Source organism: Lagopus leucura, unplaced genomic scaffold (assembly GCF_019238085.1).
Source record: "Lagopus leucura isolate 7727_CA_CO unplaced genomic scaffold, USGS_WTPT01 Super-Scaffold_100015, whole genome shotgun sequence".
Taxonomy (NCBI): Eukaryota; Metazoa; Chordata; class Aves; order Galliformes; family Phasianidae; genus Lagopus; species Lagopus leucura.
In genome coordinates, this window is record NW_024962269.1 from 16,145,075 (window position 1) to 16,162,340 (window position 17,266).

The 17,266-nt window shown below is 47.1% G+C and overlaps 2 protein-coding genes across 4 annotated transcripts in view; one reads left to right on the forward strand and one right to left on the reverse strand.

Moving 5' to 3' along the window:
* SMAD3 (SMAD family member 3) overlaps positions 1-10,352 on the forward strand; it is a 64,567-nt gene extending 54,215 nt beyond the window's left edge. Inside the window, exons 7-9 of the mRNA XM_042875949.1 lie at positions 784-921; positions 2,928-3,072; positions 6,056-10,352. Coding sequence (XP_042731883.1) covers positions 784-921; positions 2,928-3,072; positions 6,056-6,179 — 407 coding nt within the window. The 3' untranslated portion in view covers positions 6,180-10,352. The remainder of the gene's footprint in view (positions 1-783; positions 922-2,927; positions 3,073-6,055) is intronic.
* AAGAB (alpha and gamma adaptin binding protein) overlaps positions 1,264-17,266 on the reverse strand; it is a 29,053-nt gene continuing 13,050 nt past the window's right edge. For 2 of the 3 annotated variants that reach the window (XM_042875952.1, XM_042875953.1), the window contains exons 6-10: positions 16,733-16,815; positions 16,079-16,169; positions 15,189-15,293; positions 14,621-14,670; positions 12,722-14,107 (exon numbers count right to left, since the gene is read on the reverse strand). In XM_042875952.1, the coding sequence (XP_042731886.1) occupies positions 14,030-14,107; positions 14,621-14,670; positions 15,189-15,293; positions 16,079-16,169; positions 16,733-16,815 (407 nt within the window). In that variant the 3' untranslated portion in view covers positions 12,722-14,029. Of the gene's footprint in view, positions 2,216-12,721; positions 14,108-14,620; positions 14,671-15,188; positions 15,294-16,078; positions 16,170-16,732; positions 16,816-17,266 lie in introns of those variants that run through there. The other variant, XM_042875950.1, reaches the window with a different exon arrangement.

Here is a 17,266-nt window from a genome sequence, read left to right on the forward strand (position 1 = left end):
CTTTTAGTAAAAAGCAAAATCGTTTATGCTTGGCAGTGTTTTCTCCTGATACCATCAGAAATGAACCTACTCTTTGTCCCAACTCCATTCCTCTATAAATCTTTTTCTGGACAGTAAAGGTTCTTACAGGAGGATCTTTCCTTACTTACAAACTGATTTGTAGCGCTGGAAAATAAATAAAAAGCAAACAGCACTCACAACACTCACACAGCAAACGTGAGCCAGGATTCAGAAATCAGTCCTTAAATTCAGCAGGCTGCTTGTGCAGCATGGAAGAATGAAAGCAGGATTTTCAAATAGCAGTGTAAGAGCACAGCAAATACAAATTCCTGAGTTTATTGACTGAGATTTCAGTAATGTGTGTGAACTCTCATAGGAAGGGTGTGCTTGTCCTTGTATACAAATACAGTCTCAAGGAAAAGGCAGCTATTTGGAAACACTGGATAATTTAATTCCAAATCAGTAATGAAGTAAATAAATGAGCAGCTGTGGTGATTTAGAAAAGGTTGAAAGCCGTATGTTGACCAGCACTCAACAGTACATTCGTATAGAGGTATCAGGGCCATTGCTGTTTGGAGAAAGCAGGCTGGGAGGTGGTGACGCTGCACAGCCCAGTGGGGCTGGAGCACAGCTCTGAGCTGGTTTTCATTGCCATCATTCATGGTTCAGCTGCCTTCTGAGCTCTGTCAGCTGCGCAGGTTGGCTGTGCCTCTCCCCACTCACCTTCCAGGTGTTGCAGATGGACGTTCTGACCTGACCCCAAACTGTGCTCGTGTTTCTCAGGAAGAGGAGTGAGGCTGTACTACATTGGTGGCGAGGTGTTTGCTGAGTGCCTTAGTGACAGTGCCATTTTCGTCCAGTCTCCCAACTGCAACCAGCGCTACGGCTGGCACCCAGCAACAGTCTGCAAGATCCCACCAGGTAAGGATGCACACGAGTGGGAACACAAAGAGTAGAAACACAAAGAGTAGAAACACAGAGTAGAAACACAAAAAGAGCGCTGCACATTTGCAGCAGAATCTGCCATGCATTCAGTCTGGTGTTTTATCAGTCGATGCTGTAATTATCAAATAGTCCTGCTTGTAATTTTATATAAAAGAAGATAATTTAGGATTTTTTTCTCAATTTAGATTAGCCCGTAATAGATTTAAACTGGTACTGGTTTCTGTTCTGTAGTACAGCCTTTTCTTCTGTGAGCTTTATTCTGGAGAAATGTCACTTCTGAGGTATGCTGAGATGTTAGAGGAGCCATTATTGCATGTATCTGGGAAAAACAGGTATTTATTGTTTGATACATGAGCTAGGATGAGTACATGCTTTTCAGAAGAGTATTTAGCTAGGCTTACAAAATGTACTTTTTTAATTTGAAAGTATGTATATGTTTAAATAATGACTTTTTCATTTAGAAATACTTGAATAAAGATCCTCTTTTTTTAGAAGAGAGATCCATACACTGCAAGTCCTGGCCCATCTCAGTGGGTTTCCTTTCTCAGATGCTTAGGGAGCAGCTGCCAGTGCTACAAACATGACTTAATTCTCCAGCCACATCACAGGAGTCCACCCGGGCTGGAGTCAACATCTGAAAACATAAACAGCCCACATTTCCGCTGTAGATCCATCTCAGGCACATTTCTTGGACGCCGGCTCTCCCTGCTATTGCCACAGTCTGGCTGCCTTCTCAGATTCATCTTCAAATTTCTGTTGGTTTTGAAGCGGTTTCTTCATTCCGCTGTTGACGAGGCCGGGTTGTACCACTTCCTCCAGGCACGGTCACAGGGAGACCTGTTCACATCACTCCTGAGGTCTGAGCAGCCTGCAGTCTGATCAGACTGTTTCCTTTCCTTGCCATAGCTCTTCTCCTGTGCTCTCTGCCTCCTTATTTTCCCCTCTGAGGCTGCAGTGTGCCCAGCACTGCTTCCCTTTGCACTCCACAGGACCCCTGGTTCTTGGGCTGGGCTCTCTTATGGCCACAAAAATGGGCAGTTTTTTTTTGCAGCTGCTGAGCCATTGAATGTGGTGATGCTTTGCTGTATGCGGTTCGGCCCAAAGCAGATGGCAGTGTGGGTCCAGCCCAAGAGCGTAGGCTCAGAAGGGATTTTAGAGAAATACAATTCATCACAGTCCAACTGGTTGTTTTTCAGACTTGGCCCATATGTAATCCCAAATGAGCACCAGTGGCATGCCAAGTTTCAGAGTTTAGCTTGTTTCTGGTTATCTGGGAGAAAGCAAGCATAAAGGTTAGGTATTAATTTAGTTGTTTCAACCACAGATAACGTGATTGTTTTTCACCTTTATCACCTAGAACAGATGAACAAGTCTTTCAGCTGTGAGTAAACACTGAGGGGAGCACTGCACTTTAAAAGGAAAATTCTTTGGCACATCAGATCAAAATTTAAGAGAGGGGTATAGCTCTGCCACCAGCTTCCTTAGCCCAGGTAACTGGGTTCTGGCTGCCCAGAGCTGTTTCACTTCAGAACTTCATTACTTCTGCTGACAGGCACCACATAAATCCAGCACCAGTGAGTCCCTGTTTTTAACCCATGCATTCCTTTGTTTCAGGCTCTGTAGCAGTTGCTATCAGTAAGTGTTACGGTCACAGGCAGGCTTTTAAATTACAACACAATGGAAATAGCATGAGTAGTATAAATGAGGTTCCACGTGAGGATCCCAGGTCCAGTCATGCAGGTGGCAGCTTGCTGTGTGGCTGATCTTCTGTCTCATAATGTGGTTTTCGGTCCAGGGGCTGTGGAAATGTGGCAACCCTAACAGGCTTTCTGAAGTGCTGTCACTGAGCAGTCTGTATGTGGTGTTGCATGGTCTGGGGACATGGGAAAGCAGCACTGAGTTTCCTTCCACTCTCATAAAGAAATAGATTTGTTAATGTGGCTGAGCTAACACTTTGTTTTTGTCGTGTTCTTTATGCACAGGATGTAACTTGAAGATTTTTAACAACCAGGAATTCGCAGCTCTCTTGGCTCAGTCTGTAAACCAGGGCTTTGAAGCCGTGTACCAGCTGACCAGGATGTGCACGATTCGGATGAGCTTCGTCAAGGGCTGGGGAGCAGAATACAGGTCAGCCCTTGTGAAACATGTGGTGTGCTCATGTGTGGCCTGGCAGTGTTCTGCACAGCTTCCTTATTCAGCCTTGTGATTGGGAGGCTTAGTGCTGTATCTCTTTGGTAATGCATGTCTTGTGTTTACTAAGAATGTGCTGACCTCGTGTCTTAGTTTTCCCATGCTATTTGTGTGAAACCTGCATCATGGGATGTGTTGGAAACCCGTGTGTGTTTGGTCACAGTGCTGTGCAGACCAGGAGCCTTACCTGAAGCACAGCAGACACGTGTACATGGCTGGGTAGGAAACAGTACCTATTTTTTCTTAAACTTGGGTGTGTATTTGATAGGTTTTTGATAGTTCTAGTACGACACTGTTATCAGGACAGGATCAGTGCGAGTGCTTCCTCACAGATATGCGTTAGGTTTGGTGTTTTCTTTTATCGGAGACTAATGAGATTAAAGTAAAAACAACTCAGCATGAAAATTCACATTTGGGAAACTGCTAAGAGTTGCTGCAAAATTACTGTTACATCCCCTCATCCTGTTCTCAGTGCTTGTCATAGGGCAGTTACTTCGAGGTGAGTGGAGGCGATGGGAGAAGCAGGGTCACTATTACAAGTGAAAAAGGAGATGCAGTGGAGTCTGGGATGGATGATGTGGTTGTTCTGACAGCACAGGGTGTGAGGACACAGAGCTCTGTAATTTGTGTCGCCGTCGCCCACTGCATTAACAAACAAACATAGGAGTAGCAAAGGGAGTAAAAGTGGTGTTAGTAGTATAAGCAGGGGAGGTGAAATCTGTCAGAAAATGAATGTTATTTTATGAGAGAAAAAGCTGGCACAGACGTCAGCCAAATACGATTTTGAAATACTTGCTCGACTGTGCGCCCTTTCAGTCAGCCTCATCTGGAAGTGCAGGGCAGCCTCTGCCTCCCGGAGCAGCGCGGCTGTGCTGAGGCGCCCTGCGTGCAGCTGCCTGCCGGCAGGGAGGTGCCACGGCTCAGCTGCAGCCTGGGTCCTGCACGGTACGCTCCCACTTTCTTCATTTCTCCAGATGTTTGGAGTCCATTTTGTTTTGAAATTGTCCTGCACCCGGGCCAGAGCATTTCAGCCTTGGCTCTCAGCCACAGCTTGTAATGAAATCCAGATGAGCGTGACTTACGGAAAGTCAACTATCTCATTAGTGTTGTAGGCAGTGAAACCTTACGCTCACGCTCAAGCTGCTCTCCCGCTCCTTCATTTCCTTGCCACAAAATGCTCCATCTCTTTGCCCTTGTCAGAGCACGCTGATTAGTTGAACTGATGGGCAGGGGGCTAGGTAGCTGTGGGAGCTGCATCCAGAGCACTGCTCCAGTGATTCTGGTTCGACTGTGCTGCTGTTGGAGCACTCCGACTGTGGGGTGTTGGTGCTCTGCTCTGCCAGGGACTTGGGGAGGGAACAGGGAGAAGCCAATTGCACGTGCAGGACAGAAGTTCTCTGTCCAGCAAGAGCCCAGTGCAGCTGTGAGAGTTTGTCTTTAGGCAGGCTGCAGTCAGCGTGCAGCCGTGCAGGTGGGAAGGCAGTGAGGTGTGCTAGGAGGGCAGGAGTGCGGCAGCCCCTCGGGCTCTGGGTTGCTGGACAGTAGTTGGACTGCTCAGTGCTGATCTAGTTATAGGCAGCAAATGGGAATGCTGTGTGTTAAGGGAGACTGGATTTTGTGGGGCCTTAGAGGTCTGTCTGCTTCACTGCATCCCCCTGCCCAAACAGCCCGCAGATGCCCGCAGCGCCAGCACTGCCCACACTGCCATCAGCTCGCAGCCCTGCCCACACACCCACTCCGGGGCACTGCATCCCTGCCAGTGCTGCTCGGGAATGGGTGCGGTGCCTTTGGGAGCTGCTTCCTTTTTCAGTTCAAGGACAAGGGACGCAGTGCATTGCTGGGATGCACTCCAGCCCTCAGCCGAGGCCTCGCGGAGCCGTACGCAGAGCCCTGTGCCCCTGTCCTGCTGCAGAGGGACGGGGATGGCGCTGGGAGTGCTGGGCAGCCCGGGGGGCACAGTCCCCATTGCGGCAGTGATTTCTGTCTGGACCCCACAGACTTTGGTCTCCCTCTCACGAGCAGATTCCAAGGACAGCTTCCGTGGGAAACGAGGGTGTAAACCAAGGCTGTTTCCAGGCCATTTCTCTCATTCTAATCCTCCTCCTCCACAGCAGCTGTCCCTGCCTCTCTGCCTGAAACGAGAATCCTGCTGTCCCTGGGCAGAGCCCCTGCCCTGTTGCCTTGGTCCCACATCCCTCCCTGTCCTCCCCTTGCTGCCCTGCTCTGCTTTCTGGAGGCACTCTGTGGGCTCTGACCCTGGGGAATAACACGGCAGCTGATGGGGGATGCTGGGGGGCAGTGGGAAGTGAAGCACGGGGAGCAGTGACCCTGCAGGCAGTCTGACCTCTGCTGTTCTCCACCCACTGCCAGCAGCTCCTGACGTTTTTAAAACACATCAGTTAATGCCGTACTTCTGTTTCTCTGCCCTCTCTGTTGCTGTAGAGTTGGGTCCATACCTCCAGCACAGGGAGAGTGGGGATCACTTCTGTCACCTCTGCATCTGGCCAAAACCCAAAGATGGGGTGAAGAGAACCTCCTGGCCTCATGCACAGAAAATCTAACATACTTTGATTGCTAATTAATTAGGAGAGACAAGGTCTGCAGAATAAAACTGGAGAGCATTGCTCAGATAAACACCTTCTTCCATAAGTCTCAGTAGCAAATAGATGATGTTGTGAGTTTCCCTCTGGGATGACAGGGGATGTAAAGAGAAAAGATGGGGGTTTTCAGGAAGTTGGCAGCATTGGCCAGAAGCGTGTTAAAGAGGAGAGAGACATTCCTTTGGCCCCACGTGCAAGGCTGTTGTCTAAGCAGGAAAGAATGCTTCGGTAGCTGTGAAACCTCCTCAGATTTGTCAAGTTTTGCAAGTCCCATTCAAACGCTGTTTTTTCCCTCTCTCCCCAACCCCTTGTCCTCGCAGGCGGCAGACGGTGACCAGCACTCCCTGCTGGATTGAGCTGCACCTCAACGGCCCTCTGCAGTGGCTGGATAAGGTCCTCACACAGATGGGCTCCCCGAGCATCCGCTGTTCCAGCGTCTCCTAAGGAAGCACCTCCTGGGGGCGGGCGGGGGAGCAAAGACTGGAGAATGGAATTGGCTGAACCCTTAGCAAAACACATAGAGAAGAGATTCCCAGTTACTGAAGTGATAAGGAGAAACAAATCTGTTAAAGTAGTGGCTTTTCTTGGTTTTGTTTCATTGTTTCTTTTGTTAAACTTAAAGACCCATTGAAGCCACTTCCACTGAAACTGTTAGCACTTTGGTTACAAGGCTGTGGGCCCTTGCAGTCAGAATGAAGCTGAAGTTTATCATGACAAAAGATGACTTTGTTTCAGCAGAGAGGAGCCAGTGCTGTGCCTCCAGCCATGGCTCATTCCATCTGCCCCACGCAGCCCCGGCATCTCTGACAGACACCATGGGTCTTTGGGATGACTCTTGCTCATGCATTGCTGTCTCCATCCACCTGATGCACGCCCGTTCTTCCTGGGATTGCAGCAGTAGGTGGAAAAGCAAGCACGAGAAGCACATGCAAGGACTGATTGCCCAGTATTGCTCCTGAGGGGACAGATTTCCATGCTGCACAGCTCACCGAGGGGCAGCGCCTTGCTTTGTGCCCGAGCTGCCACTGTGCCCTGCTTGTCTCAGTCTGGATTTACATGAAGCAGAGGCCAAAGTTACGGCTCTTTCTGACACTGCTGCAGCAACTTGTGACTAGAGCTGCTCACGAACAGACATTGGGAATGTGAGGAGCTCTTGCTGGATAAGTTAAGCCTTCATTACTGCGCATTAACTAAAGAAAGTTTGTATTCTGTTTTCTCATTGTGTTGATTGGTATCTGCCACTTCTTAAGTCGTAGGGGCTTAGTGAACTCGGTGCCCAGGTCTGCTCTGGAGATGGCTCCTGCTGCCACTTGCAGAAAACCCAGTTCTGTAGGTTATCCCACAGTCACACGTGACCGTGCCGGAACCAGGACATCTCAGATGCACCAACAAAACGTGGTTTAAAAACTTATTTCATCTAATGAAAATCCTTTGAGATGTGTTCTCACCTGGAGAAATGGAGAGAGTGTATTAACGTGTTATAAAATGTTCATTTAAATATACATGCTCCAGACTGTTCAGTATTTTTTCCCTGCAGCAACTGTCGTGGCAAACAACTTCTACAACTGGAAAAAAAACCCCTCAGCACTTGTTTTTATGGTTCCAGTTTGCCAAATAAGTCTCATAACTTTGTCAGTGCTATCCGGTTATTTGCTTCTTTACATCTGTGTGGAATACCACACACGTTTGTGCCAAACTATCAGAAGGGGGAGGGGAGAAAATGATAATCAGAATTTCTTCTGGACTTTTATTTTCTCCCCATCTACACAACGTGTGGCTCTGGGAAGGACAGGCTGCGATGGACACTGAGTGGTTTGTGTGAAGGCTTCAGTCCTGCAGAGCTCTGTGCTCCCAGACACGAACACGAGCAGCCCTGCACTCCGTGCCCTGCGATACCTTGCAGACTCTTCCCAGGATCAGCCACGTGCCCCATGGCTGCAGGGAGGCTCTTTGGATGTGCTCATCCACTCTGCCCCTCAGCCCCACCGCCTGGCTTGGACCCGAGGCATCAGCAGCACCCGAGGTGGAGGCAGAGCAGAGGTGTGCTTCACCAGGCAGACAAAGGGACGCTCCGGAGGAGAGTTTTGTTTCTGAACCCAGAGGATGAGCTGGGGGACAGACAGCAGGATTTTGGGTGAGCTTTCCCTGTGCAGCATGGCTTGTATCATAGCACTGGAGGTTTTCTAGGACTTTTTTTTAACTTTTCATTTTTGCTCTGTGTCTGATTTTAGTTAAATCTCTGATTGCATGGACTTGTGCAATAAGAGCATCTGTGTAAAGTAGTGTTTTTGAGCTGCTTAGCTAGGGATGTCTGTGGGCTGATGAAGCACGTGCTTTCAGGTACAGCTTTCCAACAGTTGCAAGCAGTAATTTATTCAGACTTCTGTGGAAATATTTGACTTCCTGTTGTAGTGAGAGGAGAGAATCTGCTCTGTAAAACTCTCCCAGGTTTCCTACTCATCCCTTTAAGTCACGTTTGCCTCTATCTACATAATCATCAAAAAGCTGGGCTCTGTTGTGTCTTGTGCACCAGCTACCAAAATGGCACCTTAAATTCAGGTGCCAGGCAGCTTGTTCCCATGGTGTGTGCAGCACCCAGCCTGACCTGGGGCACAAGCTGGAGTAAACCCTGCTTTTGTACAGGGTCTGCATGGAATCGCCTCAGCCAAACCAAGAATTGGACCTGGATTCCCTCTGTGTTTCATTTGATGAAGGACAGCGAGTTGCTGACTGCTGTTAATAGATGCCTCTTTAGAAACAGGATTTGGATGATGCATAAAAACTTTGGTTAATCCCACCCTGTCATCCCTTAAGTAAATGACTTCCAATAGAAAGCATGAAGCTGGTCTAGTGATGCAATTAGATAAAACAGGGAGATTATCTTCTTTAAAGGGGTAATGCCCTCCTCTCCTCCCCTTTGTTTGCCTCCTCACTAATGCATAAAAGCCTTATGGCTTCCAGTGACCTTAGAAAGCCAAATGGAAGCCCTGCGCCACGCAGCAGGCGAGGAAGGGCTGTGATCCCTCTCTGTCACAGCAGCAGTGAGTTGGATGGGCGAAAGCGAACTGAGATGAGCTCTGGATCCCAGCACAGAAGGGAAGGGGCTGCATGGTGGCATTGGTGCAACACCATTGGCTTAGTGTTGCTTTTGCATTCTTTTCTAAAACTTTCTGAAGGTAGCTTTGATATGTAGCATGGCTGTATGCCAGCAGCCTGCCCTAGTGAGATGGCACTCCTCGCTGATGGTAGTCTTGGCTTGTTTCACCAGCATTCCATGCATTCTCCTTACTAGCAGAGTCAATATCTTTTTGCTTGGTGTAGCTGTACACAAGGGCCTGACTGCTGGCAGATGACACTGATGGCCCTGTGGTTTTATGTGACTGTGGAGGGTTTTTTTTAGTTATTAATGTATTGAACTGAGTTGCAGTGTGTAGGTTGCGTTAAGCTTGTCTCAGAAGTAATCCAGTGCTCTCCATTTGGTGCACAAGGATGGAGAAATCTGATTCATCCAATTTCCTGAAAGCTCCAGTACAGAATGGCTGCAGGTGGCCTTTCAGACAGTGGGAAGCAACTCTGTTTCCCTTCCCCTGCAGGATGGCACACTTTGAACCGTGTACAACTTAACAGGTTGAAGAATATTCAGGACTCCAGCTTGAGGAGCAGGTGGCAGCATCCACAACTCGTGCTGCCTGCTAAGGAGAAAAAGCACAGGGAGCGAGAAGAACAGCGCAGAGAGGGACTTCAGCCCTGTCACAAAGCATCTGTGAGCCTTCCTAGTTCTCCAGGGCACCGGATAGGTAGAAGGGGTGGGATATCAGAAATAAGCTGGGAAGCTAGGAGGAGAAATAATTAGTTGCTGTATCGTAGCGGATGGGGCGATATGGTTAAGAAATTCAGTATATGTTTTTTGTTATGTACATGCTTGTGTTTATGTTGTTTTTCTTGAATATTCAGATGAATCCAATGCATAACTTTTAACAGAAGGGGCAATTCAGTATTCTGAGCGTTAAATCTTTCCTGTGACCCCTTCTGGTGGCTGCTGCTCAGGCAGTTACTGATGTGAGAACAAGAGATGCATCTCAGAGCTGAGCAACAAGCACTGGCAAAGAAAGCAAAACGAGGACACCTCCAGCAGGAGTCTGTACCTGAGCTGTTGTTTTAATTTTGAGCAGTGAGTCAGGTTCCCAGGTGGGCCCTTCAGTTGTGTTCTTCAGTCTTTTCAGGTTTATGAGGCTTCAAAAAGAAAACAGCATACCGTTCTGTAAATGCTTTGGTTCATCCTCATGTTTCCTCCGGTACGTGGATCCGAGGAGTCTGCACCGCTGCTGCTGAGGTGCATCTGGTCCTCTCTCCATGGAGGCAGCCTACTTCCCTCGCTCTTGATGGAACTGTTCCCCTCTGATAGATATGTATGAGCATGTATGCAGTAGTGTTTAGGTTTTCTTAACCTGAGATTGTACGTTAACGAGCGGTGGTGTCACCTACATGCTTGAGCTTGTTGAGCCTTATTCGCCTATTTTGTTACTACAGGCCTGTACTATGTATGCCCTCTTATTTCATATGTGAAACTGTAAGTTCTATTTTTGACATTTTAATAAACTTTGATTTGAAAACAAAGGCTCGTGAGCGAACACTGATGGTGTAAGATGAGTTTTAAGGACACAAACTGAAAGCATTTGGAGTTTTCCAACCGCAGGTACTGCAGCACCAGCAGAGCCTGCAGGTGCACAACACTTCCAGCAAGGCATGAAAGATCTGTTACAGGTAAGGACATCATGCTTTGCGCAGTGTGAACAAATATGAAGCCAGAAGTAGCATCTCTTAAAAAATGCAATCAGTTATTTTAACTGACGGGTTCCGAAGGTGAGTAGCAGCAGGACAGCGCGGCCGAAAGGCTCAGTTGCTGAATTGCTGGAGCAGTCAGACGTGGCTGCGTGCCACCCTTTGCTCGGGGTGCCAACCTGGGGCTGTGCTGGAGGCTGGGCAGCCTCGTGTTTGGCCCAGGCCTGCTGCAGCACGAGGTGAAGTCAGCTGGGATTTTGTCCAGACAGACCCTGAAAAAGATTTCAAAGGACTGATTCCTCCACTTTCCTCCCTGGACGGGCTGCTGCATGGCTCCACTGTGCTCCTACATGAAAAGCCTTCCTACCTTCATCTCCCAAGATGTATTTCTGGCTGTTGCTCCTTGCTCTTAGAGGTCTGTGTTCTCTCCTTGCCACTCAAGGACAGCACCTTTAGCAATTGCTGTAGTCAGAGCTGAAGCAGCAGCTGAGCTGTACCTGTGGCAGAGCCCTTCACATCCCCCTGCTCAGCTGTGGGGTGTCGTGGATGTGGCTGCTGCTCTCATTACCCAGCAGTGTCTGTGCTGTGCTCAGCACTGAAGCAGGAATTTCAGCAGAAGCCAGGTAGTGATGCCACGTGCTGTGCTGGAAACAAAGGCTCTGTATGTGCTGGCATTCAGCTGGCCTCAGGGAGGGCATTCTCCAAATAGCATCACTAACGGAGCTGTGATCGAAGTCTGTGAACTCCTAACGTTCCTCCTCGGGTTTCACTGAAATTCAGATTATTTTTGTTGTTTTTCCTAACAGAGGATTTACGAGAATACTTTTTCCACTCTGATTTCCAACAGTGTGGTAATAAAAGGGTTTTGTCCAGGTTTTATGTGAGGGTTGCCAAAATGCGAGGTAGTAAAGCAGTGCTGAGCCGTGAGTTCTGCTGTCACCTGAATATATCACAGGGTTCAGAATCAAAGACTGCACTGATATTGGGAAGCTGAAGCAAAATAAAAGTCTGATAGTAAATGAAACCTCAAATTCTCAGCCAAAAAAAAAAACAAGTATCAAAACTGCATGGAGGTGAGCAGCCCAGCTCATCCAGCAGGGCCTCACTGCTGTGACTGGGAGCATCCTACACAGACACAAGGATGTAAAGCCAAGGTAGGAATTCTTTTGTTGCTAAACAGTGCTGCAGAACACAAAGAGCAACTAAGACCACAACTTTCAGGTTTGCAATTCCACCAATGCCCCTTTTATTCATTTTAGTAACAGCTGTTGTGTAAAGAAATGCAGCCAAAAGGAAAGAAGGCTCTCCAGGAAATAAAAAACACCTAAGTCACCAGCAAAGTAAATTTGGATTGAAAAATGCAGTACAAAGAATCTTTAAAGACCATTCCAGTATCTCTCAGCCACACTTCCTACCTTGATGAGTAATGCTTTCTTGAAGCATGGAATGTACCTGCTAACAAGTCACATTTCCATTGTAGTACGTAAGATGTGCATGAAAACGTGTACAAATTTCCTCCAGTCTTAGCAGCAATATGGACACCTCCCCACACTGCACCACTGCTCTGCTTAAACCCTGCTCGTGCTGTCCACGTGTGCTCTGTGCTTTCACACATCTCTCCTTGCTGTCTGTCACACGTATGGTGGCAGGCTGTGTGCACCCAGTCTGGTACCTGACTGCAGGGGTAAGGCAGTTATCTGCTCCTATCCCGTGAACAGGAAAAGAATCTAAACTTCTGTCATTCTATTCAGCTTAAATAAACTATAAACACAGGTATAAAAATTGTTTTTATGAAGCATCCAAGTGCATTATGTCCTTCACTGCCTTCAATTAATTTACTCTGCACTTCTGCCATGCATCTCTATTGCACAACAAATAGGGGAAAAAAACAACCACCCCCACCTACCACGAAGCAAACAGAAAACCATTCCCTACTTGGAAGGAACAACCTTCACTTCCTTACTGCAGCTCTCTGCATTGAGAGGAAAGAAAACAGGAGCGAATGGGAGGAGAGGGCAGAGTCACAGCACGGCCTGGGTGCTGCTGGGTGCTGCTCAGGGCAGAAGGAGCAGCCCTGCTGGGTGAGGTCCCTTCAGTGCCTGTATGGGTGTCCCTGCAATAGGAATGTTGCTTCTTTAAAATGTATTTTGCTGTGGTGGAGCTCCTGCTCCATCTTGATGTGAGAAATGCTATTCAAACTACTCACGAGGCACCAATTTACAGTCTTCAAAGAAGCCTATTGTCTTAGCTCTGCTTAATCTTAAAAGCACAGGCAGTGAATGTCAAGAACCGCTGTGAAAGTGCCTTTGGAATTCAAAGCTGTCAGGTATCCTATGGAAAGCCACTGCCTAGGCCTCACTAAATTTACTGACATTAGAAAAGCTAACTTCAAGGTAAGGCTGTTTCACACTGCCCTTCACATAGAGGGAAGGAAACACTCCTGGGAGCACAGTCCCCCCCCATGCAGCCACAGGAGCGGTCCTGCAGCACAACAGGAGGGATGCAATTTACCTTTCCTCATCTCCCCACACCGTGCCTTCCTGTTCAGTGCTGTGCGTGCCTGTGTTCTCCAGAAACCCTGTGACTGTGCAGAAGGTGGCAACATCCTAACGCTGAGGATGAAGGAATTTTTCTAACCCTTGGTACCACAAAGCAGCCATTTGGGACCCGTACTCTGGTATGTTCTAATTAACATACAGGAGCAGAAGTCTGTAATAAATGCACTGGGTGAGTGGGGGAGGTTTGAAATGTTTAGGTGAGAATTCACCACGTGAAGGTCTGTGCGTTCTCCCTGTTGGAGGCAATGCACTGCAGAAGGTTTGAGCGGGGAAATTCATGCCTGGACCAGCAGCAGAAGCCTGTCTTGCGTTTAATCCCAAATCTCCTTTCTCATGGAAACCTGGGGAATGTGGCACAGCTCCGGAGTTCTTAGGGAAGGACCACGTGCTTACAAGCACAAACAGAAATCGAAGCCTATGGGCCATTTTTAATGGCTCTGGCACTCAGCAGGATTAACCCTGCAGCCCCGGCGCAGCATCTCCAATAGGGTACAGCACACCGAGTTTCTCTTCATGCCTCATAGAAATCTGGTTTGTTTTGTAAGTCAGCTATAAAGCTACACAAAAACATCAAACAGACCTACATCTAAATGTTTAGAATTAAGTAGTTGTTTAACAACCAACAGCCATATGTAGAAGGGTAACTGGTAGTAAAATTGTTTGTTTAAACTCAAAAGAGGAAACTATAAAAATGTTAATTTGAAAAATGTAAACTAACCTATTATTTCCTCTAAATGCATACGTCGTCATCCAAAACTCTCTGAGGGAGAACAAACAGTCAGACAAAACCACTCTAACCATAAGGTGTTGTGGATGTGTTACTCATTACAACGATATGGTGAATCCTTTAACCAAAGAGAGCAGCTAAAGCTAAATGGGGCTTTCTGCAATTAACACTCACTGCAGGAAAAGATCACTCTTAGGATCACTGTTTGCTTACAGCTGCCGAAGACCTCAGTTTTCTTCGTCCGAGGAGAGACCTTCAATTTCATCTCTGTCTCCTCCAATTGCCATCCAGAACGCTTTGGCCACCTAATAGGAACAAAAAGAATGCAAAAATGAGAATCATTCCCCTCCTGTTCACCATGCGAATAATGAAACTGAGCTGCAGCTCAGCCTGGCAATGTTCCTGGCCTCCATGATAATCCTCTCTGAGGTTCATAAATTTCAGTCACACCGTGGTGCAATAATTCAGACACTTCTAGAATTTGTTGGAGGCCTAAGTGACAGAAAACTTGGGCTAATTAAATCGTAATTAAATCTTCCTTGAGATCAAAGCTTGTCTACTGACTTCAGTGAGCGCTGGCTCCCACCCAGTGATCACAGGGCCTTCATTTCAGAAATTCTGGAAGGCAAAGCCTCCTCTGGAGTTCTGGATTCTGGGTTTTTTATTCAGTTCTCGGGAGATCTGAGTCAGTCTTCTCAGGACTGAGCAGTTTGTTCTCACTGTCCTTCAGATGTGAACCATACTACAAGAGAGGGAACTGCAGCTCAGAAAGGAAAACCATATTTTTAATGATTTTGATGCTGATTCCAAAACCTCACCTTCTCTGCATGCAGTTTCCTTTGTTCGTGGGGCAACGTTGCAGCCTTTTCTGTGGAAGAGAACATGACTCAGGTTGAACGTGACTCAGGAGCACAAAGGGAGACAGATAACCTCCTGCAGCTGTTTTCAGGGGACTAGCAAGAAACTTGCTTAGGATCATAAAAAGGAAGCTTATTTACAAAGTGCTCTTGTAATTCCCACAGAAAGCCAGTGCTTCTGAGCACAGTGAACTTCATTTCAAACATTTGTGCCTTCAAAGCTGCAAGACTGGCACACTGTTGCAGAGCTTAAAAAAAAAGTCTGGTTATAGGTTTGTGTACAGAAAACTGTAATGTTAATCCATGGTGGACTAAAACAACACGACAGCAATCAGCTGAGCTGCATCTACTTCTTTCAAGAGCATTATTAAGACGAAGGCCAAGTTAGTGAAAAGATCACCTGTACAGAACCTCAGGCAGAAGAATAAGAATTGGTACAACTTTCAGAGAATCACAGAATCACAGAATTTCCCAACAGCCACGTTGGGTTCCAGGCCTTTGAGCAATACTGAGTGACACAGCTCAGTACCTTTCATTTCTTTCAACTTTGAGAACAGCCTCTCAAAGTTCTCCAGGTCGCCGTCCCTCGTGGTCAGGCTGGCCAGCTCCTGAATATCTGTATCTAACACAGGATCTAAAACAAATGCACACAGATTTGGTTCAGGTAAGTTGCTTTGTTGTCAGCAGGCATAATAGCCTTAGTAGCAATCTTCAGGTTAAAAACAGTACCTTCTCAACATGTTGCCCTCCCATTTAATTTACTGATGGTTCAGATAGACAACTGATGGTACCATTACAGTGGTGATGAATTTTGTTACATTACAATGCAATAATGTTTTTTGTGTTCATTTAAGTTCATTTTTAGTTCCCTTAGGACTTCTTATTATAAAATCATCTGTTCAGGAACAGCCCTGGACTCAATTAAAGAGTAATGACACTGTTTAGATCCCAACTAACAACCTCCAACCTTTGGACGACCTCCCCACACAACCTGTGATATGAAATCCCACCTCCTGGCATGCTGCAATTATCCAAAGCCCTCAAGTTCAGAACACCTGCAGCTCCCAGCGCTCACCCTGCTGAACGAGGCTGTGGGGGAGTCACACTGTAATGATTTTTCTCTCACCCAGAAAGCTTAAAGATTTGTTCTTATAAATGTGTTTCCGAATATAAACAATACACCGGTGAGGAGACTTGAGAAAAGCAGACCTGAACCTTTTCAACTGGCAGCACTGCTGGAAGGTCTTACCTGCAGGGGCCCCATCTTTTCTGAAGTTGGGCCCTCACTCACAGAGAACCCCTGATGCTGCACAATTGGCCTCTCCTGGCTCTGTCTTTTCACTGAGAGAAAGCTTTCAGGATCTGTTCCAGCCTGAGGTGCCTGCTCCAGCACGTCCACCAAGCAGAGAACAAGCTTACCTACAGCACTGTCCATCTGTGGGTCGTTTGTGCTAGCTGCATCCTCTCTGTTGTCTAAATGGGGTTCTTTGTCTGCTGCTGCTGGATTGGACTGTCAGGAAACAAAAAGATATTAACAGTATCCAGTGATGCACCCCGCAAAGCATCAGCAGCAGATCAAGTGCTTCCTTTTTCTAACACTAACATCTTACTCTTTATCATAAACTGTTACTGCAAAACCTGCACCACTCGTATGATGAAAAGGCACTTCTGCAATGCCAGGCACAGCTGTTGGCTAGGATAGGTTCATTTGCTTTTTTAACAAAACTCACAAGTGATATTTTCTGCACAAGACACTGTTCTTGGATTTGAAGGAGAAACCACAGCACCAGGCATCCCATCAACGTGGGGGGATGTCCTGAAGGACAGGGAGCCCCCAGCTGTGAGGTGGCAGCTCCTGGGACAGCTCTCAGGACGGCTTTCAAGAACAATAGTGAATGAATTTTCAGCCATCAGAGACTTCCCTGAAAACCCATTCTGACAGCTTGTGCAGTAGCTTTTGAGAGAGGAGAAAAGGATCAAAGACCCCCCCAGCACTACGCCCAGTGTGACACAGGGGAGAGCCACGTGGGACACAGAACGAGCAAAGAACAAGAAATAGGAATTACTGTTTACTTCTGTATCTTGGTTCTCTTCTGACCCAAGGCTGCAGTTCGCACCTGCTAACGTGCTGAGGAGGCCAAAGCCCTGGGTCCTGTCTGGAAACAACACAGCTGTTAGTGTGACAGAAGATGGAACACTACAGCAAACAGCTGCAACTGACACAGGCAATTTCTTAGGGAAGACACACCAATACAGCACAGCATTTCTAAATTAATCTCTATTTCTAGAACGTTACCTTCAAACAAAAATGGACGTGCAATAGGTGGAGGTGCAATGGGTGTACATGCAATAGGTGTACGTGCAATATGTGTAGTTAGTGGGTTTTGCTAAGCTGTGTTTTCTTCTGGCTTTGCCTCGAACAGCAAATATCTGCAGTTACATCAGGGCTCAGGAGATTGTCCTGAAAATATCAGCATTTTAGTCAACTAAAAAAGAAACAGCGTCAAGTTATTGCACTGCAAACAGCCAGCAAGCAATGGCCTGTGCCAGAAGAAAGATCAGTGTTACTTCTTTTTTTTTAATGTGCTCTGAATTAATATTACAGTA